Source organism: Astatotilapia calliptera, chromosome 15 (genome assembly GCF_964374335.1).
Source record: "Astatotilapia calliptera chromosome 15, fAstCal68.1, whole genome shotgun sequence".
In the NCBI taxonomy this organism is placed as follows: Eukaryota; Metazoa; Chordata; class Actinopteri; order Cichliformes; family Cichlidae; genus Astatotilapia; species Astatotilapia calliptera.
The window spans coordinates 14,600,318-14,627,530 of record NC_137436.1 but is presented as its reverse complement, the minus strand read 5'-3'; the positions used below and the strand labels follow the sequence as shown (position 1 = coordinate 14,627,530).

Genomic DNA, 27,213 nt, shown 5'->3' with positions numbered 1-27,213 from the left:
GACTGTGTGTAAAATTCTAGGATTTTATTTGGATCTTGCTCATTAGCAGGCCCCTGGGACTGTGTAATGCACCCATATGGTCTTTGGGTGCAGCTTGCTAAACCATCTCATCTTTATCTTTAAGCCTCATGGCATGATGGGAAATGCTATCCCTTGATACGATATTAGCTTAAGCTGTGATTTATTGTTAACAGTCTCTCTATAATCTGTGTTCTGCCTGAAGCCTGTTCAAAGGGAGTTCTTCCTCCCCACCATTGCCAAGTGTTGCCCACAGGATTCTTATGAATACATTTTGAGTTTTCATGGCTGGCATCACTACAGCAGCTGTATAGTGGTTAGCACTACCAACTCGAGGGCCCTTTCTGTGTGCAGCCTGTACGTTATCCTTGTGCCTGCATGTTTCCTCCAGATGCTCTCGTGTCCTCCCATAGTTCAAAGACATCCATGCTGGGCTAACTGATGATTCTGGATATGAGATAGATAAAGTGTATACAATGACAGGTAAGTAAATGGGAAATGTTAACTACATAATCTTTTGATTTTTTGATTTTTGACTTCCTCAATAGTTCCTCAACATGATTACAATTTTTTTTTTACATTTAGCCAGGCACTTAGGACACAACACTTTCTAAATTCAATCCCCTGTTTCTGTTGTAATAGCAAGAAATAATAGATGTAGTAATGCATGTATTCACAGTGAGTATTGTTTACGCCAACTTACTGTCATGTCACTGTGAAAAAAGAGTACTTTTCAGACCTGCTTGAATTGTTTGCTGCAATATTTTTATGAACCATAAATATTGTGACACATTTAGAGCTTTTATTTTATTTCTTTTTATATTGGTGTCACCATGTTATCATTAGAAGATGCAGCAGTGAATATAAATGTTTCTCTTGTTTTACTTAGTGAGCATTCTCAGTAATGGATTCTTCTGCAGTGACTAAACAGAGGTCGCGGTTCATCCAGCATTTTATTTAGCGGTGTATCGCTAAAGAGGAGGATGGTGTTGTGCTGTAATGGAAGGGTGATGAGGATTTTAAGGTTGGAGTGAGAATGCACAGAAGGAAACTGTCAGAGGTTAGCTGCTGTTGCTGTTGCTGCTGCTGCTGCTGCTGCTACTCACACCTACACACAGAATAAGCCAACAAACCTTGATTTCCTCCTACACAACAACTGCACATTAAGTCTGGACTCTATCCTGTGCATCACACACACTGACAAACATTTCCTCCTGTAATTAGCACATTTCCTCCCCTCCAAAAATTCAGGACCATCCACTGTAACCCAGTGACTCCCATTATCTGTGGGAAGTTAATTTGTTCATTTACACAGGATGACCTCCCGCATGTGTTGTCCGTGCACCGCCGAGCTCCCACGCCACTAACACTGTCCTCCGAACAACATTCTTTGATTTGTCTTCCTCTTTCCTTCTCGCTGCTCAACCCACTCTGTCCTGTTTATCTGCCTCTTCATCGCTCTCAGGCTCCCTTTTCAGCTGATGGAGCTTATTGTGGACAAATAGGCTTACAAGTGTCTCTATGGCAACGGCGGATCGTAAAGAGCTACATAAGCACTTCATCAGGGGCCATGATCCAACGGCTCCCATTGGAGATGGTGCCCCCAACCTCCTGCAACAAGTAAAGGCAGGCCAGAGAGGCTCCTGGGAGGAGGAGGGGAGAGCGAGAGGTGGCGATAATGCTGAGAGAGGATGGAAGAGGAGGCGAGAGAAAAACCATTTCTCCTCTCTTCTCTCTGCGTTTCATTCAGCCAGTCTCTTCGACATCCACCCAGCTCTTCTGCTTTCTGAGGACTTTTACTGTCCGGCTCTACGGTGATTTTATATCTTGTGGAGACCAAAGAAAACTTCAGAAACAAGGAAGAGGTAAGGCATTCTTTGAAGCAACAAGCTGGTTCAAAATAAAGGCTGAAAAAACTGACTTCAAGAAAGCATGTATTTTTTTTCTGGTATTCACGCCACTTATAAATAAGAAATCACTCAGATTTGGAGTCCTGAAAGAGAGCAGCAGACCAGTCTCCAATTCAGGGCTGAAAGGAGTGGTCAGTTTAAATGGTTGCTATTGACAGAGAAATTAATTGACAATGGCTGGAAATCCAGTGATCTTTTAGGTCATTTATTAACAAATATTACAAAAACAACCTGAGATTACAGGTCTTTCAATGCTTGGTTATTTTGTGGTTTTAGTTTATGTCATTTCTCTTTAAAAGACTCACCTATTTTTATTTTTATTTTTTCTGACTTTACTTCCTAGCAAGTTTAATATTTTGGACTTCTGATTAAAAAGAAGATGCTATCAGATTGTTTTGTGTTCAGATTACTTGATAGATTGAAAAATGCAGCCTTTATCCTTCCTGATGTAAAACATACTGATGCAGTGACTATTTTACTTGCTCCATTTTTAGGGGTTAAAGTGCTGGACACTTGGGGTCGAGGTATGGCTGTAATCTCACTCCATCGCTCTGTTGTGAAACCTTTTCTCAGCGCATGTTTTATTGTAGCCACAGCACCTGGAGGCGCATGTACAACTGATGTGGCCCAGAAGATACCTCCAGCATGTAAATAGATTAACCTACCATAAAAACACTGTGGTCAAGCATTAAAGGGGCTGGTCATGCTGAAAACAACAGCTATACTAGAAAAACCACTAAAAATGGGACTTAGATTTGTAAGCTTTAAAGCTGTGAATCGGAAACAGTGTTTTTCATTTAGAAAAAAAAGGTGCCAAAGTCCCATCATGTAAAATCAATGCTTTAAAATCCTGAATAATGACTCACGACACATGAATCAGTGGCCTGCACAGCTGTGCTTTTTAATACAAGCTAACAAAAGGCCCACTATTGATGGGCTTGAATAGAGATCCTTTGGAGCGGATATGACACCTGCAGAACAAAGAGCCGACGCAGCATGGTGGATGTTGTCTTTTTGAAAAATATGCAGATATCGAACACACTTCAGAGGATGCTTTGTTTTACAAAATGAATGTTCATTAAAACTCGTTGCAGGTCAACTCTGTGCTGTCTGTTATGTTTTATTGGTACCATTTTCAAACATCCACAGATTCTAATTAAACATTTCAAGCGTGTCTCTTTCTAAACACATTATTTATTTATTTATTTATCACTCGATTGAGAATAAGAATGTTATTTCCATCTGCTATAATTCAAGTTTGGCAGTGTGGCTCTGGGACAGCAGAAGCGAAAATGTTCACAGAGCAGAGCAGGCAACAGAGGTGGGTTGCAAAGTGGCTTGCAGATGTCCAGGAACTGGCAGGTTAATGCAGATTAAATAGCGCAACCTGTATTGCCAATTGGATGCATAAAAGAGCGTCAGCTGAGTCGTCAGCTGATGTGGGCTCAGTTCAGCTAATCTGGGATTAGGCTGATTTTGACTTTGTTCCCTGTTTGAATGAATGCTCTGTTCTCACAGACACAGCCTTTCAGAAATAAACTTGAAGTCTGGTTGTCATTTCCCCTCATCAGTGAACAGTGAAGGATGGCCATGGCCTCCTGGTTCAGCTGGAACGAGCCGTATTACCGGACTCCCCGCCGGGACCCGGCCGACGTGGTCACCGACACCCTGATGCTCGAGTTCAGCTGGCAGCTGAAGGAGTCTGAGAAGCAGCAGCGAGAGAGGGAGAACGAGTACCGACGCACAAAGACTGGGGTCGACTACAGCTGGCTAGCCAGCACGCCCCGGTCCACCTACAACATCAGTACAGGCGAGAGGCTTGGCCTGGAGGACCTCTGTGCCAAGGTGCCCCCATCCTGTTGTGGGCTGGTCATACTCAAGTAAGGTGATAGTGAGTAGGCGTGAGATGAAAATCACTATAGCAGTTTAGCAGCATACCATATTGTTTCCTTGTCGACAAAAATCTACTTTAATTTTGTTAAATGTGAAGACAGTTTGACTTCAGAGCTACTATCTCATGACTACTTATGAAATGAATGAGGATAGCTACAAGTTAGCTTCTATTCTCTAAGAAGAAGAAGAAGAAAAAAAGAACTCAGAGATTAAATTTATTGACACATTATTTAACACTGGATAATAATGACAGCACAATCACATACATTCACACAGTGCAATGAATAAATAAAGCTATTTAGCTAGCAAGCATGCTAACCTTAGCTTTATTTATTAGAAAAAGATTTGTGCTTCGAGTTGAAAGATAAGATCACCAATGTTGTAAGAATGTATTTAAATATATAATTGTATTTATTTTTTGTAACAATACCCATAACCAACATGGCAATGCTAACAAGCCAATGTGGTACAAAGTTTACTGCTATTTTGGTTTTGTGTGTTAGCACAGCGGTCTTCAACCTTTTTTGCACCACGGACCAGTTTATGTCCGACAATATTTTCACGGACTGGCCTGTAAGGTGCTGCGGATAAATAACAAAATAAAACCAGAACCGGTACCAAAAAAAGAAGATTTATTCATAACAGACAGTGGGGGAACAGCAACGATAAAAACCGATAAAACCCTAAAAAACATAAATTTCACACCCGAGCCTCAACTCTCTGCCGGTACCAAACGACTCACATGGCCCGGGGGGTTGGGGACTGCTGTGTTAGCATGCTTCCTAAGTACTAGAGGCTAAGTTGGATCTGGCCTTTTTTTTAATTTTTCCCGCTCAGGTATTTATAGACACACCCACTGGACACTTCATGCATTTAGAAAGGTAGACATGTTCAAGACAACCTGCTGAAGTTCAAATTGAGCATCAGAGTGGAGATATTTAAACTGGATAGACAAAATATCCAGTGAACGGCAGTTCAGAGGAGAATGATTGGACTTCAAGCTGATGGTTATGCAACCATGCTGAATACACCTTGTTATTCATCACGCTAAACCTTGAAGCAGGTGGGCTACAGCAGCAGAAGACCACATTGAGTGCCACTCCTGTCCTGATTTCTGGTACATTATTCAGATAGTAGGGTCAGAAAGCATAGTTTCATCTTTCCTTGTATCAGTGTTTAAACTCCTGGTGGTGTAATGCATGAGGCTTATTTTTTGGCACAGTTTAGACCCTTTAGTACCAACTGAGTATCATTTAAAATCCACACTGACCTGAGTATTGTCGCTGACTGTGTTGATTCCTTTTAAGACAACAAAATCTTTTGTGACAGTTTGAGACTACATTGCATCAACTAGGCACGAGGCACTCTGGTGGTCTTCAAAAACTTATAACAGGAATGGCTACTGGTCTGTGTCTGTAACCAACTATAACCCCTCCCTAATTCTGTTTGTGTTAACACTTTTACGAGACACACTTAAGCGTCTTCTTTGGCACAGACCAGGGGAAGGTTTTGTGAGGCAAACTGATAAGATGGCCAGCTTCTCCGTCATGGGCAGGGATAGCTCAGTAGGTAAAGTGGTCGCCCCATGATCGGAAGGTCGGCGGTTCGAATCCACTTAACGGCTACCCTGAGGTACCCCTGAGCAAGGTACCGTCCCTACACACTGCTCCCCGGGCGCCTGCTTAGTGGGCTGCCCACTGCTTCACTGAGTGAATGGGTCAAATGCAGAGAAAAACAAGTAATTTCCCCATGGGGATCAATAAAGTATCCATTATTATTATTATTATTTGACGCGTGACTTTAATGCTCTGGTGCATTCAAAGCCATTTAATCTCCGACAGAGACTTCCTGAACTCATCTTAGCGTCTGTTCGTAGAAAGCTGCAGAGGCTCCAGGTGCCTTGTTAGAGTTTAACAGCGTTAATGTGAGTAAGAGGTGAGGTGCTAAATGGTAAGTGGAAGTCACCAACACAGCAGGGACCAAGATTACCATGTTTTTACAATCTCAGTTTGCCTCATGTTGGCAAAGTACTCAGCTGTCTTACTATAAAGTGTATTTAACAAAGTAAAATTGCATTTATTCATCCATTTTTGTCCAGTTCAAGTTAGAAGGGAGACTGGGGCCTGTTCCAGCTGCCACAGGGCAACTGGGAGATCCCCCCGCCCCAAAATAAGTGTTGTTTTTTTTTTTTTTTAAACAAGCAGTTTTAGGTTAGATATTCTGTCTGGTGAGTCTGATTTCTGTGGAATTGTTAAAAGTGTCATCTTTAAATTTATATTAAACTTACTCAATTTCATACATAAAATGAAACTGATTGACTCTATTGGTAAAGTTGGTTAATTTTTAATCTGTTTTACAACCGAAAAGAAAAGTTTTGTGCCAGCCAAACACATTAATAACACGTTTTTGAACATCTTACCTTAGATAATACATTTAACTAGTATTTATTATAATTGAGTGAGATTACTAGGGTTGAGAAGTCAGCCCAGGATCATGACATATGAAGCCCTAAGGATGGATTTCCGTTTCTTTTAAAATTTCTTGCCAAACTAAATTGTATCCTTAATAGGAATATTTTACTGTATTTCTAAAATTCTATTTTTGGAATCATAAAAGCAACATCAGAGATGCTAAATCTGAGCTAGCATGAGTTGATCAAAAGGCCAATTATGAGTCAGTTTGAAGTACTTACTGAGCAACTGGTTCCCAGGTTTTCTATTTAAAGGTTTGTTAGGGCCTCAGGCACTTGTTGGCAGAGGAGGAACATTTGCCATCACGTGGATCCTCATCTGTTACAGGCAGGTTAAGATGGCTCTGAGCATTACATGTCATGGGACGTGTGAAAGATTTCATTTATCGAACGTACCGACAAAAGAAACACAGAATTTGCTAGTAGATAATGATGCTCATTAACTGACTGCAGTTCCAGCGTTAGTTCTGACCAGCATCCTTTTATCAGATCATTTGACCATAGTCGCTTTCACACGTGCACTTTACTTAAAAAAGAAAAGAAAAAAAAAGCAAAGCATATATATAGACAGTCCTGCTTTGAGGATCTCAAGTGATTCACAGCTAGAAGAGCAAGCAGGTGTTATAATGTGAGCACGTTTGTATTAAAAGGCATCTGCTGTCACTCCACTGGACTCATTAAGGACACAAGACAAAAAACCTAGGTTCCACCATTTGTTATCTCACAATGCTCAGATTTCATCTAATAAATCTGCTTGTTAGATAGTTGTGCGGGAAAATCCCAGCAGATTAGCAGTTTCTGAAATACTTAGACCAGTCTGTCTTGTAGCAAATCTCCTTTCTTTTGCCCCTTTTGATGTTCAGTTTGAGCTTCAGCAGGTCGTCTCTATGAAGTCTCCATTCCTAAATGCACTGAGCTGCTTCCGTGCGATTAGCTGATTTGATGTTTTTGTTTACAAGCATCTGAACCTAACAAGTATATAGAGGTGGGAAATGTGACTCTAAATGATTCAAACTTGTTGTATGAGTTAGTTAGAAGCTAATTGCTAATAATGTTCATATTTTTTAAATGAAAAACATTTTTAATGGCGTCTTTTTGTAGAAAGGGTGCACAAAACAACCAAAAGAAAAAAGCCAATTACAAAACCATCGCACTGACAACCACACAATCACTGTTTCATTTCTTTGCACAGGTTCAGGGAGGCCATGCAGGCCAATGAGCCCGAAGTGCATGAAGTTTCTGGTCTGTTTCGCTCTGTCCTCATGGAGGCTCTGGATCACCTGAAGGAGGAGCAGGAGGCGGAGCGACTTGCTCGCCAGTGGAACAACAAACGTGCCATGAGCGTTTCCCTCATGAACTTTAGATCGCGGATCAAGATCAACCCGTTTGGAAGCACAGTGGGCCTGACCACTGCTGCAGCTGAAGGGGCGGGTCTAAGCGACCTCAAAACCGTGTCAGAGGACGTGGAGAGAGGGATGGACAAGGACGAGAAGATGCAGAGAGTGTGGAGCATGCCTGACTTTAGATACAAAGGAACCGGCAGCAGTAAGATTGTTTGATGCGGGAGTTCACGGGACAGAGATGGTGATGATGATGATAATGACGTTTCAGTAGGACTAATGCTTTGTAGCAGTGTCCACTTTTGCACCAGGAGAGAGGATGAGTCCATCTGTCCGCCTGGTTTTACAGTACAGTACCAATCAGCATTTGACCCTGCTTTACTCTCTTATCTGAAGTGTCTTTTTTCTAGTTTATCATATTTTAAATATTTTTCCGTACTTGAAAGAATTTTCATGAGATTATCACTACTTGAAGTGATGCCTCTTTCATTTTGCAGAGATTTGGCATCTAAGCACTGAGGGCTTTTTAATGTAGCCTAATAGGGAAATTAATCTAATTTAAACTGCTGTTTATTGGGAGGAGAAACTTGGTGCTAGGTCAGACTACACAGGCAGGGCTGGGCTATAAATTTTGTTCATACAGTTTTTGTATAGAAGGAAAACAGTCTTAAAACAAATGACTTAATCCAATGAGAAGGTGAGTCACACGTTCCCTCCTGAACTGCACAGAAGGACCCAGGAACATAATTCATCATCCAAGGTCGGTGAACTGAAAGCTCTCTTCCTGTGCTCTTTATTTGCAAGAGGATGTTGGAGGGGAGGGGTTGGGGGAAGAGGAATTAATCATCAAAGGCTGTCAGATCAAAGTAAAAGCTTTGACGCACTTTAATTGCTGTTTCTGCTCCATTTGTCACCCACCATTATTCAGCAATACATAAAAGGTTTCATCCATCATCCATAAACATCTTGACATTATCTCCATACAAGAGGAACTGACAGTGTCTGTGTTTTTATATGTCAATACAATAAAAATAACTGATTTTGAAACATTGTTCATGAGAGAATAAATGGTTATGAATAAGACTTACTATAATAATTCAACAATACAGAGTCGATTCGCATTTTTAACATAATATACATGTTAAAAACTTATTTCAACACACAATCAGACTTGCACTTTTGCAACCGCAATTCTCATCAGCTACAAGCAGAAAATGAACGTACGAAACCTTTCTAAATGTAGAAAGACTGCTATGAATGGGGAAAGTAACTAAGAGCTGAAAGAAGAACAGCAAAGTCTGTTTTCAAATCTTTAAATCAGGTTTATTAAAAAAGAAAATCAGAGGGTGTGACTTGATCAGTCCTCTTTTTGTTGCTACGTGAGACTCCGACCAGGCTGCCGGTGGCTGAGATACACTGTGGGTAATGTTGGAGCCAGCTTCACACATGGAAGACACATATAGATCTAAGCCCATATCTTTTCTGAACCAATTACTGAATGAATTCTGTATTTTGTGAAATGGTATGTTGCGACCTAATTAGGGAGTTCTTTTTTTGAAAGAGATGACAAACTGCGAGCAAATCTGAGAAGTCAGAGGCAGGTGAGCAACTTTATTTCCATCTGGTGGACCACAGATGACCTTACCCAACTGCTTAATAATAACACCGCGTACATCATGAGCCTGCGGTGTGACTGCTTCTTGTTTTGCCCACAGAAATATCTCCTCCTGCACTCCGGCAACGTTGCTGCTGCCTCTCTGTGGCAACTCAATTTACAGTCATCTTTTCCTTCTCAGAAAACTCTGCTTTTATTTTTTCCTGAGATCTGCTGAGGTGTCTGGGCCTGACAAACAGGACCGGTGTTCACAGCGGGATTACAGGGTAGAGTTCAAGAACTCCAGAAGCTCTGCTCGATTTTTGTCTCGCTGTAAGAAAACAAAGCACACATAAGACAAGTGAAAAAAAAAACCAAACAAACAATCTATAAACTACAAAAAGGCACATCTGATTGCTTACCTGTTTGTCTTTCTTTGATTTCTTTACTTTCATCTTTATCTTCTTCCCTGAAATCATGCTGTATTTGCCCTTTTTCCTGTCCTTCAAATACTGAAAGAAAAACACATTTAATTTTAAAGAATCTTATCAGTTCAACTTCTAACTAATCCCAGGAAAATGCCAGACAGGCACTATCACATTCCAATATCAATGCAAACACAGACTGTACTCAAGACAACACTTGCAATTTGAAGAAATGCACCACAGCATGCCCCAGAAACAGCTGTTTGTTCTGTGATGCTTAACACAGCACTGGGTTTATTATGCATGGAAGCTGCACATGGCGTATGAGGATGGCAGGAAGTCAGGTACAGGAAAAGAATAAAGAATGAGGTCAATTTTCAAAATAAAAGCCAAGTTAAGGATGGAATAAAAATGTCGGAAAACGCGAAGATGCACACCCGCATTAACAGTATGAAGAAATATGGATCAAAACAATTAAAGAATAAAACGTTTGGGTGTTCTGACTTTAAAATGCCTGTCATATTAGCCAGGCTGGAGTCAGAACTCTTTAAAAACAAAGTTGTAAAATGAAGAATATTACCACCTATTATGGATGGTTTTGATATTAGAAGTCCTTTATGGTCTATAGGATTTTGGAGGGGACTTTATGGTGAGGCGAGCTTCATTTGGACAGGTGCTTGTGTGCTTTGTTATTCCCACCTCAAAGATGAGGAGGATGAGTAGAAATTGTTGCATGTTTTATTCTAAGAATAAAGATGAATAGACTTATTCTATAATTCATCTTTGGCCATTGTGAGAACACCTAATGATTAAAGTGCTAGTCCGTAATCTTAAAAATGAATCACTCTATTCTTCCTGTGAAAGAAATGTTTGCAAATGCATGAATATATTTACATGATATAATGCACCAATATAACACACTCGTCTAACAGAAACATGTAAAGGTTTTTGCTGAATGTTTTCCTACCTTGGAGATCTGCACAGGTCCTGAGCTGTCCTCCTCTCCTTTTGACTTCTTTTCTTTCTTACGTTTAGACCGTTTCTCTTTCTTCCCTTTCTGGAGAGAAAAGAAAAAAGCATAATTCAGTTTTCTTGGGGCTTAAAAATTCTTTGGCAATATAAGCTAACAAATGAACAGTAAATTACTTTTTTATGTTTCTCCTTTCTCCTTTTCTTGGACTGTTTTCTGGATTTACTGCGAGAGTCTAACAGGAACAGAAATAACACACTAAGCTGAATCCAAACAGATATCAGCACTGTGATGAGAAACTTCAGGAAAAAAAAGACTCTTTAGATACATTTCAGACATTTAGTGCACACTTACCACTACTGCTAGAGCTGCTGCGACTTCGGCTGGATGACCGTGAAGAACCCGAAGATGACGATGAAGATGACGATGCAGACGAAGACGATGATGATGAGCTGGAAGAGGATGATGAGGAAGATCTGCTACGGCTGCGTTTCCGCCTCCTTTTTTCTCTTCCTGAAAAAAAAGGGGCAAAACAAAAATGTAATTACACAATAAACTAACGTAAGCCATATTTACAAAATTACAAATGCAGCCATTCATCATTTCCCTTGACTGACAGTGTCTGGAAGGTAGTATAATTGGTTACTAAGGTGTAATTTTGAATATGACATACACAAACATAGTTTGTACTCTGGTTTTTACTATTTTTAAGCATTTATATAGCTCTAGGTGCAGTGAAACATAAAGGAAATGTGTCCTGTTTTATTGTTTTTCTGCTAATGTGAACTCAGTCTTTTTTATGTATTTTTGCTGCTATATCTTCACAAAAAATGAAGACTTTCAGTCAAATTTTTAATAGATTTGGAGCGATATGTTGCATCTACTATTCTACTAGTAAACATAATAGGTAAACACTAATTTAACAGTCAGTTTTCCTTCTTCTCAGCAACAATCAGTCCACTCTTTGATCCCCAGTCACCAACATGAGACACTGTTTTACACTGTCGGCTGCTATAATTTCCCTTGAGATCAATTAAGTATCTATTCATTTATTTATCTATGTCCAGCCGTAACGTCACGTGTCTTCGGCTGTTAACTCTAATAAAAATAAATAAAATGAAAGCGCAACCGGTAAGCACTGGGGGGAAACTTGCCTGTGCTTCTGGATCTTTTCCTTTCATCCTTCCTGGAGCTGGAGGAGGTGGACACTCTACAGTCCGCTTCTGCCGACTGCAAACGCAGAGAAATCATTATTGCTTGTGTTGCGTGTGTGTATATGTGCGGGTTTTGTGTGTGACAAGAAACAGGTCACCCTTTAAAGCTCCTGGATAAGCTGGCAAAGCTACGAATAACAAAACCCCAAATAAATGGAAAAATACGGAGATATGGATATACAAAAACGTTGCACAGTGCTACGTTTACAGAGCTACAGCTAAAAAAAAAACCCGCTATAAGCTATTAAACCTGAGCTTTTGTACTCACCATAGCGACAGTTGGGTGCAGTTAAAATTATATTAATATTTTCTATCTACAAAAAATTTAAGAAGGCGTAAACTGTGAGTTTATAACCAGTTATCTCCGGTAAATTAGCACTAGTTAGCTACCTTAGGAAACATTTTGTATCCCATGATGCACCGGTACAAGCTACTTTCAAAACAAAGGCGCGAGAAGAACCGAAAGCTATCACAGCGCCCCCCAGTGGCGACAGAGATATTATTCATTGCAGAGTATTCGTACTGCTTGTGTTTGCTCGATGAAAACATACTACTATACTATTATATTTAAATAAAGAGAAGGAGTTTTGAATATAATTTAATCAATAAGTGGTCTAGAGAAAGCTTATGATAGGTTAACAAGAGAGGAACTGTGATGCTTCATTAGAAAACAGGAATGGCAGACAAGTATATTTTTATTCCTTGTCCTCCTCTCCCATATCTTGAGAGAGTGTTCCACATTTTAACAGGTCCTGTGGGAGATACATCTAAAATTCGCCTTTTTACGCAGTGTATGTGAAAAGAAGGCTTTTTATTCTAATTAGATGAATAAAATAAAATCAAGAAAATGCTATGTGCACTAAAGAAGGTTGCAAGCTACAGCTTTGCAGATTTTGATGAATATCATTGAAAATCTTTGGTCATTTTTTCTCCTGCTAGACATGTATTTCAATTTTGCACAGGAGAAAATATAATGTGAATTGACATAATATGTCTGAGTCATAATTTGTTTAAAACAGGTATGCCAAACTACCAAGACTGTTACCAGTGAGAAAAGCAGCTATATTCGAATACAGCAACTATCACAAGTGATAAATGAGAATAAACTTGACCTTCTTTTATCATATTATTATTATTATTATTATTATTATTATTATTATTATTATTATTATTATTATTATTATTATTATTATTATATTTCCTTAGTAAGAATGTTAAAAAAGTTGCATTCTATATTATATATTTCACAACATCCCAGCATTGTGAACGTGTCTCTCTTTGTCCCACACAAACGCTGTGTTCATCCCACACTGCATGAGGACAGCAACGCAGTGGTGAGATGTGCAGTAGGAGTAACATATGGGTTCAAGGTGGAGGTGTGATTGCATCAAAAATCGGCTCTGAATCCCTTTTTGTTTGCAGTGGTGATAGACAGGGTGACAGATGAGGTCAGGCAGGAGACGACACTGTGATCTATAGTGAGAGTACAAAGTAGTTGGAAGAAAGCCTGGAGAGGTGGACTTATGCTCTGTAGAGAAGAGCAATGAAAGTCAGAAGAAGTGAGATAGAATGCGTGCGTGAATGGGAAGGTGAAGAAGAAAGGAGGAGTAAGAGCGAAGGTGGATGAATTTAAATACCTGGGGTCAACCATCCCAAGCAAGAAGAGCACGCAGACATTGTGGAGTAGGTGGAGATGAGTATTAGTAGTGATTTGCAAAAGAAGGATAGTGGCAGGAGTGAAGGGGAAGTTTCATAAAAAGTGAGACCTGCTATGATAGTTGGTTTGGAGGTGGTGGCGCTAACAAAGACACACGTAGAGGGTTTTGTGTGACAGAGGAAGGTACTATGGATAAGGTGAGATTGAAGAAGATGATCTTCTTCTGTGACCCCTAATAAAAATTTCCATGCATTTATTTTCAGATGTTTGTTTGTTTAGTTGTCTCTAATACGAATAATTCAGCTCATGTAGTGGGCTCTGCAGAGCTCATGTATATTGTGTGTATTGCAGGTCCAGTGATGAGTGATGGATGTCTGAACAAAATTTCATGGCGATCCATCAAAGAAATCAATAAGAAACGGAGAAATTGCAGTTATAATTGAGCCATGCACCCATCGAAGAGTCAGATTATGCACTGATGTCATTCTGGTAATCATTTAACTTGGTCATATTGTGTAGAATTAAAATTATGCTCTGTCTCTCATTGCTTATACAGAGGAGGGCAAAAATCCAAGACAAAAAACAAAACAAAACAAAAAAATCCTCCCATAACATTTCTTTAGTTAAACTGAGAACTTGAAATAATTGAAACATGCTTTAAAATAACCACAAAAACTGTACAAAAACATGTTTATTATGACAGTAATAGTATACCATACAAATAAGAGCTCATGTTAGCTGTATAAAAATACAAAATCATGATGCATTTTAGTGTGAGCATCATAGATCATTTGAGAAAAAACAAGAAAATCATTAAGTCAGTTTTATCTAGCGCTCAGTCCCGTGTTTTAACCTGTCCTGCAGTGCTTTGCCGTCATGCTGTTCAAAATCTAGATTGAGGGAGTGCACAGTGCACAAATTTCACAGCAATAGAGGAAAGAAAAATGGTGGATATTATGATACTATCTATGGTATGACAGTTTGTTTGTTGCCATCGTGGCACTGGATATCAGTAGGTAGCTTCCTTTTATACTGTTTGAATAATATCTGAAAAATATTCAGTACCAGTTGCTATGTTTAAAGCTTTGATAAAACTGACCATGTCCATGTCTAAGATCTAAACTGTATGTACATGTAGGAATACATTTGCTCTGAACAGAAAACAGAGTGAAAAACAAACCCCAGCTCACCCAGTGACAGCCAATCAACTTTTCTACAGCTGCGCTCAGAAAGATAGAAAATGCTAGGAAGGTTTATTAGTTGCAGTAATATCATACGGCTGTCCCTGCACACTTCAGAGCCACACTGCTGGTTTTTACAATGCCTGACTTAACCTCTCACATGAGGACTGGGCTCCAGTGAGGTCAAAGCGCAGTTTTTCTGCTCGAGCTTCTACAGAAAAATATAATGTATAAGAAAAATACACACTGTAATCATATAGTAAACATGCTTTTATGTTTTTTTATCATATAAAATGAAAAAAAAAAAAGAGCTTATACAAGCGTGTCAGCAGTGAAGCTGTGGAGCGGTTCGTGAATATAAATCAAAGTGTAAAAAAAAAAAAAATCCCTGAAGTTTTAACCAAATTTAAATATATATATATATATATATATATATATATATATATATATATATATATTTTTTTTTTTTTTTAGCTTTTATGCGGAAATGTTTAAGTGCTCTTTCCGATACAAATTCAAACTTTACTATGATGAAAATAACTCTGTGCGTGGTTCGCTGTTCAGAAATGGAATAAGCACCACGTTTAAGCAAATCCTGCATCAACAAACTGATATTTGGTCTTGTGGTGGAGCTGAACTGTGACTTTTTAAAAAACGTCTTCATTTATAGCTAAGGCAAAATCGTGGGCAATTGTTTAAACATCTGCTTTGTGCTTTGATTGATCTCCGTGAGCCAGGCTCTCCTCGTTCTCTTCCTCCTCATTAGGAACCTGGAAAACGAGCAATGCAAATTATTTGTCTGTGGCATAAATGGTCACCAGGCAAGCAAAATACAGTTCAAACAAATGCACAATGCATTTATGGACATGCATGATATGCACAATGTGTTTCTGTGAATTAAAATCTGTATCTAATGATATACTGATTGACTGGTTATTATTTGGCTCTAATTTAATACTTTAATTATTAAAACACGGTGTTTGTCAGGTATGTGTAGTTTTTGTGCCTGGATGTGCTCACTTTTTCTCTACTTATACTGATATATGAACCAAGTCTATCTGAGTTAATAACTTGAATAAACAAATCTGCCTTCTGCCACTCGCACCAGACAGTCAGAGACCTGAAGATAATATTTATGAGGAATGGGATTTCTTACCTCCCAGTAAAGAGAGTCATCGAAGCAGTTCTGGTCTGGAGGTTGTCCCCAGAAAGGCAACTTCATTATTAGACCTTAAAGAAGAAAATGAATGTTTGATCACCCTTTTCTAAACCTCAATGTCTTTCCATTGAGCAATTTGGCCGTTGGGTGTAACATTTATAGTTTTATTAATCTCCTCTTCCCACCTGTAATAGTACCCCCAACCAAAGCGAACCCGAGGGATGAACCCAAGGCAGCAGCTTGCATGGTAGCGCTAGCACTAAGGAGACAGGATGAGAAGAAGTGACTTTTAAATGAAGTAAATCGTGTCAAAGCCATGTTGCTTTTATGTGTGCGTATATATGGGTTATTATAATACTGTGGTGAGATTTTTAGTGCGTGAGGTGACTATTACCCGTCTTTTTTCCCCAAAGCTGCAGCCACAATTCCAGCCAGCCCACCCAGGATGCCAGGCAAGCCATGCAGATTGTGGACACCGCAGGTATCCTGGATACCCAGGTTGGATGCCAGTATAGGCTGCAGAGAAGGAATGACAGGGGATTTTTAGTCACCAACAAAAGTACACATTGCTAATTCAGATTCAGCCTGTACCAGGTTGTACCAGTTGTCTTTCCTTTGACTCACATTTAGGTATTTGAATCCCAGGGTGGAGATAATGCCAGCTACGAGCCCAATCAGCATGGCTCCAAATGGCCCGATGCTCATGTCAGCACATGTTCCCACTGCAACACCACCAGCCAAGGTGGCGTTCTGAATGTGCACCTGTGCAGTAGAAAGACATAAAGACAAGTGTATGACTGAATTTCTGCTTTTAACTCTGTGAACTGTCACTGTCATAACTATTAGAGTAAAGTTGCCGGACCATGTCCAGTTTTCCTTTGTGCTCCACCAGGCTGGAGATGGCATAGGCAGAGAGCACGCAGGCGGCCAGGGAGAGGTAGGTGTTGATCACTGCAGTGAGCTGAGTGTAGCTCAACGGTGGTTCAGCGATGGCTGAGTTAAAGCTGGGCCAGAACATCCACAAGAAGATGGTTCCTGTAGAAGAGGATGTTAAAAACGGAAATGTCAAGGTCCATGCTGCACAGCTGTCTGTGTCCACTAGATGGCATAAGTCTGACTTCCATTGGAGGCCAGTGATGCACCAGGGAGGGAAAGTCACGGGAAAGAAGGGAAAACTATCTCTGTAAACACATTTTAATATATGATCACAGAATTATTTTCTGTGCTCTCTTACCGATCATAGCAAACATATCAGAGTGATAAACAGATCCATCGTTCTCATGTCCATTTCTTAAACCTGGTCTGTAAAGTACTCGAGCCACTGCCAAGCCAAAGTAGGCTCCGTAAGCATGGATGATCATAGATGCTCCAACATCACTAGCCTGTTGAAGAGAAAGGCATGATAGACCCACAGTAGTGTTTGATAAAACAGTGAATATTCATGGTTGTTATGTGGGGATTTATGTTTTTTTGCTCAGTTCATGGACACACATGCACTTGCTACTATGAACTCACTTTCATGATAGCAACCACCAGATGCTCATTGACGGAAAAGATGGTGATCTCCAGTATGGTCATGATGAGGAGCTGCACAGGGCTGGTTTTACCCAGAACGGCGCCAAATGAAATCAGGACCGTAGCTGTGCTGAAATCTGCATTGATTATTCTGCAGGAGTGAGAACAAAAGTTATTAGAAAAAACATCAACAGACATCATCTGTGATCTATTAGAGCTTGTCATGTGCAGGAATTGGCTTTATTTAGCATGTACTTGGTAATGATGTAGAAGGCTGTGCAAGTCTTAGGGACTTGCATCATGACAGCAACCCCAAACCTACAGCCAGCCATGTGCATTTTTCTTATAGCAGTTGTTTTTGAAAAGCGATATGTGCAGCGAAGAAAGCCATACTTCAAAATGCTGACTTTAATCTTGCCCCCTTCCAGGTGCCAGATGCCCTGCATGAGGAGGCCCCACTGCAGGCCGAAGGCAGCCAGGAGCAAGTTGATGCCCACGCTGCTGAACCCGTATCTCTTGAGAAATGTCATCAGGAACCCGAAGCCGATGAAGATCATCACGTGGACGTCCTGAAACACTGGGGACATGAGAAGGGAGGTCAGTTAATGCTGTGTTAGCTAGTCCCACTTTAACCTCAGTTGAATGTGGTCTTATAATTGAATTGAATGAAACACTTATTAAGTTCAAAGTAAAGTATTTGCTGCGACCCTGCTGCTCACAGTGGTATGTTTTTTTTTTTTTTTTTTAACTTTGTGGTTTAAATGACTTATTGAGAAGTAGCTGGACTTCTCAGGATTCATTTCTGTCCACAGTGGCCTCATTGTCAGCTGTGACCTGTCAGGTGGAAAAGCAATTCAATCACACTATGAATGGCATGCTGAGAAAATACCCCCACTGTCCCTGTTGGGGTTATGGGCTTGTGCTTTTCTATTAAGTGCATATGATGCTAATAAGTCTAAACTTAAGATGTCTCAAAGGGAGGGGATGCTTTGTGCACTCTTATCTCTTTTTGTCAGCCGTTAGACTGAAAAAGGCAGCAAGGTTTGGAGTTTGCTCATCTTATATCCCCTGTTTGATTACACACACACACACACACACACACACACACACACACACACACACACACACACACACACACACACACACACACACACACACACACACACACACACACGCACATATATATATATATATATAATTTTTTGATAAGTGAGGATAGATGAGTCTGGATTAAGGCCAAATACATTTTAGGGGGATTTGAGTCATCATCATGGCAGGAAGGGAGACTTCTTTTTCCCTTAAGGTTTTAAGCGTGCTATGATTTACATGTGGAAAATATATCAAGCTGTATGTATGTGTAGGCTGGGAAACAATAGACTAATTTCCTTAGTTCATAATGAGCACACATTGTGTCTGTTATTGTCTAGACAGGACACACTGTGTTGCAGCCTTAAAGAATACTTTTACAGCTGTTTCTCAGTTTGTTTGTTCTTAGTTAGTTATGAGTACTTAAATGACTTAAAACAAGTGCAAAAAACACCTGCAGTTCCTCTGCTGGCCACTGGTGGCAGAATCTGAAAGCTAGTTTTAAAATGTTGAACTTCACAGTGAAAGTAAACATGCTTACAGCATGGTACAAATAAGGTTTTGGTGTATGGATAGAAGAGAGTGGGTGAGTTTATTTAGGGGTGTGGCTATTCTAACTGCCTGATGTGCTGATATAAACAGCTGGACAGTGAATGGCTGTCTGCTAAGCTTCACTAGGCTAATTAGCATCACTGGACTAGACCTCTTGACCATGTTTTTGGTGTTGGTAGCTTTGAAAAGCCTGTTATGTGGTATTGCACATTCGTCTCTCAACACCAGTTAGCAGCTACCTGTCTACTATGTCTGCACTATGCTTCTGTATACATTATGAATGCAACTTGCTAACCAAGGTTATGAAGTTTAGCTGATAGTTTAGGACTCTATTTTTGCATCCAACTATAGTCTAGTCTGTCTCTAGAAAAAGAGCTACAGACAGTTTTCTCTAGTTGTTGTCTCTATTAGCATTTAGCCAAAATGCTAAAATTACAGCTTCAACATAATGAGAGCAGAAACAATGTGAGTGTGCCCATCTTTTATATACAGTCTGTGGTTCTGCTGTGTTCATGTGTAATATATAAAGCAGCCTTTTCGCTTAGCTTAGCACAAAGACTGAAAATGGAGAAGACCAACTTTGAACTCTCTAAAGAAAAGCAAAAAAGATCTGCCAGTTTAAGCCTCTAAAATTCTTTATTTTACATCTCATCTGTTTAATGGCTGAAGTGTTATTACCACAAAGTTGTCAGTAGTTTATCAGACAAATGGCAAAGACTGGAGGATGTTACTATACGCTGCCAAGAAACAGTCTGACAACATGTTGTTTTTACACTTACATAAAATGTGTTAAACATTAAACTTTGGAGATTTTTGTTGACTTGTAAAAGAGTCAGATTAGTTGTTTCCAGTCTTTGTGCTAAGGCAAGATCAGCCTTTCCTAGCTGTGGCCTTGTATTATACTATAAAAGTATCATCTGCTTCATATTTTGTAGATAGACATTTATGTTAAAAGTTTGAAGTATTATTTATCATGATTTAGCATTTTGAAAAGTAAAAATAGAGGTTGAATGTGAACTCAATCTCAACATTTTGATTTTATCCCCTAGACTAAAAAGCCCAAACTCAGACGTAGGTGCGTTAAAGCTGTTTAAAGCGTCAGGCTCCCATGCGCCATTTACATCAGAGTACATTATTTTGTAAGCAGCAGCTTTCAAATGGCGATAATGGGGGAGATTAAATTCATCCACATCTATTTCCATAAACTGTTTCTGCATATAGAATGTCAGCAAATTTCTAACACATCCTTGGGTATTTGGGAAACATACAAACCCACTCACATCTGCTTTAGTCAGGAATCTGTATATGTGCTTAAAAGCCCTGATAGCTCAACATCTGATTACTGTGTGCTCTATTATAATAAAAACGCTCCAAGTTCTGACAGTTCAACATCAAAACCAAACACCACAAGAGAGTCACATCTTTCCATTTCAGTCTTAATTAGCAGTAACAATCAGCATTTTGAAGACATCTGCACCTGCAAGCTGATGTGTAGACATCTGACTAAGCTTATCTCCATGAAGCTGTTTTGAAGAAAATCTTTTTGCCCCTGAACTTGCACTTTTACCCCTCTCTGTTTCTCAGCTGGGTGAGTCAGAATTGCTCTCTTTGTAGAACAGTAGATGGGGGACGGGGATGAGATAAAACTGGAAAGCAGCCACAGTGACTGGCACCACGCCTAGATGTTAGGTAACGCGAATCCTCTGAAGAACTGGCTGAACCAAGACAAGCGAGAGACACCTCAGGTGCAACTGTGCAGCCTTTTTTTTCAAGCCATGCAAAAAAAAGATGAATAATTATTTCATTTTACAAAGTATTAAGTCAAACTCTTCCTTTACTTTAATGTTTAATTTAGCATATTAATCACTCTTTAAGAAGAAATGAAAGACAAAAAGTCACAATTACAACATTTTTGAGGTATTTTTTCATACTAGACCACAATTTTACTTCTGCAAATTGCATGTTTTAACTGCTTATTTGTTGTCCTTTGAGCTTGTAATTGCAGAAGTCTGGGATGTGTGAGATAATGGATCTCTTTCAGCATGCAACCCCAAGCCTCATGCTTTCTAACATTGTGCAGTCCCAGTTTAAATGCTAATGGTTTTAGATTATCAAGCATAATTAAAATTTTGCAAAAGTTTTAGCTCTGGGCCTGTTATTCCAAAAACAAGTATCCCTTCTGAACTTTTGAAGATAAATCACTGCATATTTTTTACTCCTTTATGACTAACTGGGAATTAATGGAGTGTTACAAAGATAACATAAGTTTTGTGCAGAAAAGACACAGCAGAGTTCACAGCAGAGTCTAGCCTTAAATGTGATCTTTACTTCAGAATTTATTTCTTGATAGTCAACGTATGTGACTTAAACATCCCATGTGAAGCAGAAGATATGGTCAGCTTCAATGCTGAGCTAATCTCTTGGGTGTCACAACCGCCCCACCCAATCGTGAGCAGGCACTCACGCAGTAAAACAGCAGCTATCTGAATGCAGATAAGTGCACAAGCTGCAAAGAAGCCGCTAAACTGTAGAAACCGCTCAGAGCTCACAAAAAATGCTAAAGCTACTGCAGGATAACTTGAAAAATATCAATTTGAATGCAGCACAAAACCTCCAGCTTCAACCTGACTGTCCTTTATGAGCCTTTTTTGGACACAGTAATGAAATCACATGTGACCTCCACCTTTCCCAACAGGATTCACTTGTCTTCTCAGCTGCATGTGTTTGATTAGACCTTGTGACAGATGAGAATTCAACCCCATGACTCCTTTTATTGCATTTAGTTGACCTGCGCTGCAAACAACCTCCAATTGATGTTTGCAAGCGACTGATTGATTAACTAGACCCCTAAAATAGAATTTATTTTATTCAAGAAAAAGAAAGTAAAAATAAATGTGGAAATTTCGTTTACTTTGCTATTTTTATGAGAAACAAGCAAAATGTTTGTCATCTTGTTTTCTGTAAAATTTCAGTGTCACTAATATTTTCTGCTTTTAGTCTAAATTTTTTTTTAGATGCAGTCTCAACACACATGCGGCTCCAGGTAGACTTACTGGGGTAGAGGTCCATAGGCTCCAATTTATGGTCAGTGTTATTGTGGGTGTCGTGTGAGTCATGGTGTCCATGTTCCCCATCATCATAGACGACAAATACCGCAAATAGGATGATGGTGATAATCTCCAAAATCAAGGCTATGATGGGGAACTTTGTCCTCATGTTGGTGGCATATGCAGGCATCCTGAGACCAACTCTGCTTATCTCTCGTGCAGCCTCTCCCTCCTCAGCTCTCTTTTTAGGGGGTTGTGCTGTGTGAAGAAAGTGGTGTCTGGTTTTAAACTGATGTAGGTTTTGCCGTGACCAATGACAAGGCAGAAGACCAGGGCCTCGGTGGTGAGCACCCCCTCCGTCGTGCACTTTGCTCACGAGGGATGGGTTTCCTCTGTGGATGCCGGAGGGGGCAAAACAAAACACAAACGTAATGACACCCAGCCAATGAGCGGACATGAAAAGACTCAATGACTGCTCCTTCCCACTCATTTTGCGCTGTCAAACTTACTGCATGTTTGTTTACTTAACTTAACTGTGTACTTAACATTTGCACTCATCATTTTATGTCTTGAAATACAGCAGCAGAAAATGCAAATCTAATGTGCAAATAAGACGTGCTTTTATAGAAGGGGATACTAATTATTTACTGCTAATATGCTGCTTATTTTTTATTTTTCTTTGTTGTGTTTTTACTGATGCACCTGCATTTTCAGATACAATGATACAAATACAAAATATACAGAAATATTGTCACAAAATGTGTAGAAAGAAAAGGTTGTGGTGGATTTGTTGTAATTTATTTGTAATCATCTACGCTTTGGTAACACCCTCAAAGTGTCACTAAAATAAACTACATAACAAGTGGTAATCACGTGGAAAATCAAATTGTACAATTCCTTTAATTTAATACAAGAAAACATCTACAATGACTGAACTTCTTTCTCAGGAGACTGAAAAGATTCGGCATGAGCCCCCCGCATCCTCAGGACCTTCTATCACTGTGCCATTGAGAGCATCCTCACTGGATGCATCACCACCTGGTATGGCAACAGCACCGCCTACAACTGCAAAGCTCTCCAGCGAGTAGTGCGGTGCTCTGAACGGATAATTGGAGGTGAGCTTCCCTCCCTCCAAGACATCTACAGGAAGCGGTGCCTGAGGAAAGCGGGGAGGATCATCAAGGACTCCAGTCACCCCAGCCATAAACTGTTCAGACTGCTTCCATCAGGAAGGAGGTTCTGCAGCATCCGGTCCCGTACCAGCAGACTGAGAGACAGCTTTTTCCATCAGGCCATCAGACTGCTGAACACGTCATAGACACCTCAGCTTCACTACTGGAACTTCAACATTATGCACTCCACACTGTATATAAATGCCACTTGTTTTGCACATATTCAACTCTGTATATTTTATATATTTTATTATTATTATTATTATTATTATTATTATTATTATTATTATTATTATTATTATTTATTTATTTTTTTTAAATTTTTTTTTTAACTATTTAATTTGTAAAAATGTGCATACACACACACACACGTAGGAAAATATTTAGTATACACATCCAGAAATGCATACACTATTATATATTGTACATATATTTATTAGTTTCAGGTTGGCCATTCTTGTATTTTGCTCGTTTGTGTTGTTGTGTTTGCACATCTCTGTTGCTTGTGGGGCTCGCACACAAGAATTTCACTCGCATGTGCTGTGCCAGTGTGCCTGCACATGTGATGTGACAATAAAAGTGATTTGATTTGATTTGATTTGAACTTGTGTAACATCATGTTATTAATAATACTAAATTTTGTGACTTAGCTGTCCCACATTTTCTCTAAATTAGATTAGATGAGATTAGATTAGAGCCAGGAACACTTTGTTTTCCACCCCTCGCCATTTAGCAGTGTGTAAACATTTAGTGAGCACTTTATTGTGCTCTCTAATGTAGTTGTAAACACATATAAATGTGTATCAACGTTTTGGTTAACAGCAGCTTGTTCTGTTGTAAGTGACTTCTCCCGAGATGTTGAGGTTGGTATATCAAAAGACACGTACCAATTTTCAACACAAAAAACAGGTGTTATGATATAAATATCTCAGCATTGAAGACAAGCACTTATTAATATCAACATACAATGACATTAACTGCTTATTAAATACTCAACCAAGGAGTTCAAGCGTCTTCAAGCGGATGTATCAAGCATCCGACAAGTATCTCACATGCACTCACCAACCACTTTGTTAAATACTTTGCTAGTACTGAGTTGGAGCTGGTGGCTGTGGAGGCCATTTGAGTTCAATAAACTCACCATCATCTTCAAGAAACCAGTTTAAAATGATTGGTGACATTTTGTGTTATCCTGCTTGAAGCAGACATCAGAAGATGGGTACACTGGGGTGATAAAGGGTTGGATGTGGACGGAAAACAATACTCAGATAGCTGTGGTGTTTAAATAATGCTCAGTTGGTGCTTTTCCAATCTTCTGTTTTCCAATATTATTGCGTTTATGCAAATTATCCCATCAGCTTCCTGTTCTTACCTTACAAGAGTGGTGCCTTCTGCAGCTGTAGCCAGTCTGCTTCGAGGTTGAACATGTTGTGCATTCAGATATGATCAAGGGAGAATGCCCATCCTCCCTTGATCTCCAACTGCTCCCTGGAGATGGTAGATCGGCAATTTTTGAAACAACTATATCTCGTTCAAAGTCACTTTAATCGTGTTTTTTCTCATTCTGATGCTTAGTTTGAACTTCAGCGGGTCGATTAGAAATTTGGGTTCACAAGCAGTTGAACAGTTGTCCCTAACAATGTGACCAGTGTGTACATGTTCATATTTGAGAACCAAACCATCCCAAGATAATTAAACCTCCAGGTAAACTAACGCAGTAGAGAGTAAAAATCTGTCTCTGATATACAGAGGAGCATTGGTGTGTTTATTAAAGTGTTCTACAAGTATTTAACTATGAAAATATAGTCTTTCATCTTTACGCTGTTTGGAGGATTTTTCTTATTCCCACCAAAGATTTAAAATAGTCATTTAACTGTTCGTCAATACAATGCGTTATGGTTAGAATAATATGTTGTTTATGAGAGTTTATGAGTGTGTCTGACTCAGTGTCCTTCATGAACCTTCCAGTTCTTTTAACAAGAACTGGGAGCTGGGAGAAAACAAAACAATCTTAAAAATTATAATGCTTCTTTGTCAGGGTAGCAGGGTTTTTCAGTGCTTTACCATCAGCTGTTTAGTCAGTCTTACATACAGCATAAATGCCCTGTGCTTGCTTTCCCACTACAAACCATCCGAGCTTACAGTGGTTCAGATTGAGCCGCAGGCGCTGATCCTTTAAGTGGCTCCCACTGAGAGTGTGGTGACAATCTGAGACTCTTCACCAAATTACCTGAGGCCAGAGGCCCTCCAACTGTGCCAGGGGCTTTATGAACTAGCAGAAAATCACTGCCAGCAACACATTTCTACTTCTTTTAGAACTGAGAGCAGTGAGCGTTTTTTTTTTTTTTTTTTTTAACCCTGACCCTTTGGGAAATCACTTTGATAGATATCAGAAACACTGCTGCACTGCTGAGACTGCTCTGCTTGCACTGACTAAATATTCCATTGGTGTTCGATGTAGAATTTAACTCTGGCTTTCTAACAAAGCTGTTTAAGTGGGGAGAGGTATAGTGAGCTATTTGGTAAATTTGAAAAAATATATGGGGTTTTGTGGTCCATTTTATGAGTGGCCATACAAGCTAAAGTTTGTTATGTCACTCTTGTGTAAATATATTGTTCTTTCATATACAGATATTGTCACACATGTGTACATGTATTGTCATCTTTGTACACTCTTCTTCTTATTTCATATCGGTTTCAGCTTTATTTGTCATATGCAAGTTAGCACAGGGTCAACATTGCAGTGAAAATGTGTATACATGTATATTCACTCATACATTAATTTTCCTTTCACACATATTCTATTTTTTATTAATGCTACATATTTTTATGCTGACATACATTTATTACCCTTACAGGTGCAGCCATTTCTACTCGTGCATATATATACTCTTTATTTTTCAACGCATAGATATTTGTACTCCTTTACTCACATATACATACAATCCCAATATTCATCCTTTTGCATACATGCATTCTGACATTCACGTGTATGCATTTTGTAACACAGGAAGTTCATCCTTAAGCAGGAAGTCACTCTTGAACCAAAAAATGGAATACACTTGGAAAACTTATTTGACATGCCCAGACCTAACCCAGAAGAACCAAGCAATGAAGCTGGTCAAAGCCATTGTGTTTTCTTTACTAGCATTGTGGTTAAATTAGTAGTAGTAATGAAAATGACATTATAACTTAAACAATATATTCGAACGTATTGAACAAATTTAAAGAGAAGCTACCGATTTTTTTGTTTGTTTTGATCGTCAAGATTCGTTGACAATGAGAGAAATAGTTAAGAACTGAATACATCACAGTCCTTAAATGGATGACTGATTTTTTTTTTTTACTGACTGCTTATGAAACCAGAGAAAGATATGAGGTGCCAAACAAGCCAAAAATCCTTCTTTCACTTTCACACACATGCATTCTTCTCCACATACATATACTTACACTTTCACAAAGTTTTATTTTAATTTTTATATTTTCATACCCTAAAAGTTGATTTTGTTCATCTGGATGTAGCGTTTTCAGTGGGGAAAACGTTTCGTCACTCATCCTTCTTCAGTCTTCTTCTTCAAGCTAATGTAGCTACCACCTCCCACATTAATAAAGATAATTTAGTATAAATAATATCAAAGTACGCATCAACTTACATTTGGGTCACAAGTACAAATAGTGCCACTAATATTTAAATAAACATCATGGCCTTTACTGTTTTTAATGTGGATGCTTATCTGAACGAATTAGCTAGTGCTAAAATGTTGTACCAAAGTGTGTTGCTAAATCAGCAAAGCATATTTAATATTTTGTATTTGGCAAATGTGCAGATAAGTAGCATCCTGTTTTGTTCTTACCTTTTCCTTGATCGGTGGTTTCAGTTGCCAAAGTGTTTCTGGGTCTGATATCGAAAAGACTGATATTGCAAAGCTTGCTGAAGTACTCAAGTTTCTTCTCCCCCGTCCATGCTGTTAGACACCTGAAAGTAACCGGCTCGTGCTTCTCAGCCAATC

The 27,213-nt window shown here is 39.2% G+C and overlaps 3 protein-coding genes across 3 annotated transcripts; 1 reads left to right on the top strand and 2 right to left on the bottom strand.

The window, feature by feature from the left end:
* The first annotated feature begins 1,651 nt into the window (after window positions 1–1,651).
* On the top strand, window positions 1,652–8,682 carry rd3 (retinal degeneration 3, GUCY2D regulator). Its single transcript, XM_026142708.2, has 3 exons — window positions 1,652–1,883; window positions 3,500–3,808; window positions 7,484–8,682. The coding sequence occupies exons 2-3, from the start codon at window positions 3,513–3,515 to the stop codon at window positions 7,848–7,850; spliced, it is 663 nt and encodes a 220-aa protein (XP_025998493.1). The 5' UTR covers window positions 1,652–1,883; window positions 3,500–3,512; the 3' UTR covers window positions 7,851–8,682.
* Window positions 8,493–12,274, bottom strand: LOC113006635 (uncharacterized). Its single transcript, XM_080289804.1, has 7 exons — window positions 12,103–12,274; window positions 11,771–11,850; window positions 10,975–11,129; window positions 10,797–10,855; window positions 10,618–10,707; window positions 9,648–9,737; window positions 8,493–9,556 (listed from the first exon to the last, which is right to left on the bottom strand). Exons 1-7 carry the CDS (start codon window positions 12,103–12,105, stop codon window positions 9,506–9,508), a joined length of 528 nt encoding a protein of 175 aa, XP_080145930.1. The 5' UTR covers window positions 12,106–12,274; the 3' UTR covers window positions 8,493–9,505.
* Window positions 12,275–14,164: 1,890 nt separating this feature from the next.
* Window positions 14,165–22,305, bottom strand: rhag (Rh associated glycoprotein). The gene is made up of 10 exons (XM_026142966.2): window positions 22,038–22,305; window positions 17,740–17,923; window positions 17,347–17,497; window positions 17,066–17,213; window positions 16,694–16,866; window positions 16,456–16,593; window positions 16,226–16,347; window positions 16,017–16,090; window positions 15,829–15,902; window positions 14,165–15,442 (listed from the first exon to the last, which is right to left on the bottom strand). Exons 1-10 carry the CDS (start codon window positions 22,219–22,221, stop codon window positions 15,368–15,370), a joined length of 1,323 nt encoding a protein of 440 aa, XP_025998751.2. The 5' UTR covers window positions 22,222–22,305; the 3' UTR covers window positions 14,165–15,367.
* Window positions 22,306–27,213: the final 4,908 nt, after the last annotated feature.

What these genes read in the sequence shown, in the direction of transcription:
- LOC113006635 (XM_080289804.1), bottom strand. An exon ending in CAGCAGCTCTAGCAGTAGTG is followed by an intron (nt 10,856 to 10,974) that starts GTAAGTGTGCAC and finishes TGTTCCTGTTAG; the next exon opens with ACTCTCGCAGTAAATCCAGA. An exon ending in AATCAAAGAAAGACAAACAG is followed by an intron (nt 9,557 to 9,647) that starts GTAAGCAATCAG and finishes GTTTTCTTACAG; the next exon opens with CGAGACAAAAATCGAGCAGA.
- rhag (XM_026142966.2), bottom strand. Translation starts at nt 22,221, where the DNA reads ATGCCTGCATATGCCACCAACATGAGGACAAAGTTCCCCATCATAGCC. An exon ending in ATTAAAGTCAGCATTTTGAA is followed by an intron (nt 17,498 to 17,739) that starts GTATGGCTTTCT and finishes TCACTCCTGCAG; the next exon opens with AATAATCAATGCAGATTTCA. An exon ending in ATGACTCTCTTTACTGGGAG is followed by an intron (nt 15,443 to 15,828) that starts GTAAGAAATCCC and finishes CTCGTTTTCCAG; the next exon opens with GTTCCTAATGAGGAGGAAGA.
- rd3 (XM_026142708.2), top strand. Translation starts at nt 3,513, where the DNA reads ATGGCCATGGCCTCCTGGTTCAGCTGGAACGAGCCGTATTACCGGACT. An exon ending in TGTGGGCTGGTCATACTCAA is followed by an intron (nt 3,809 to 7,483) that starts GTAAGGTGATAG and finishes TTCTTTGCACAG; the next exon opens with GTTCAGGGAGGCCATGCAGG.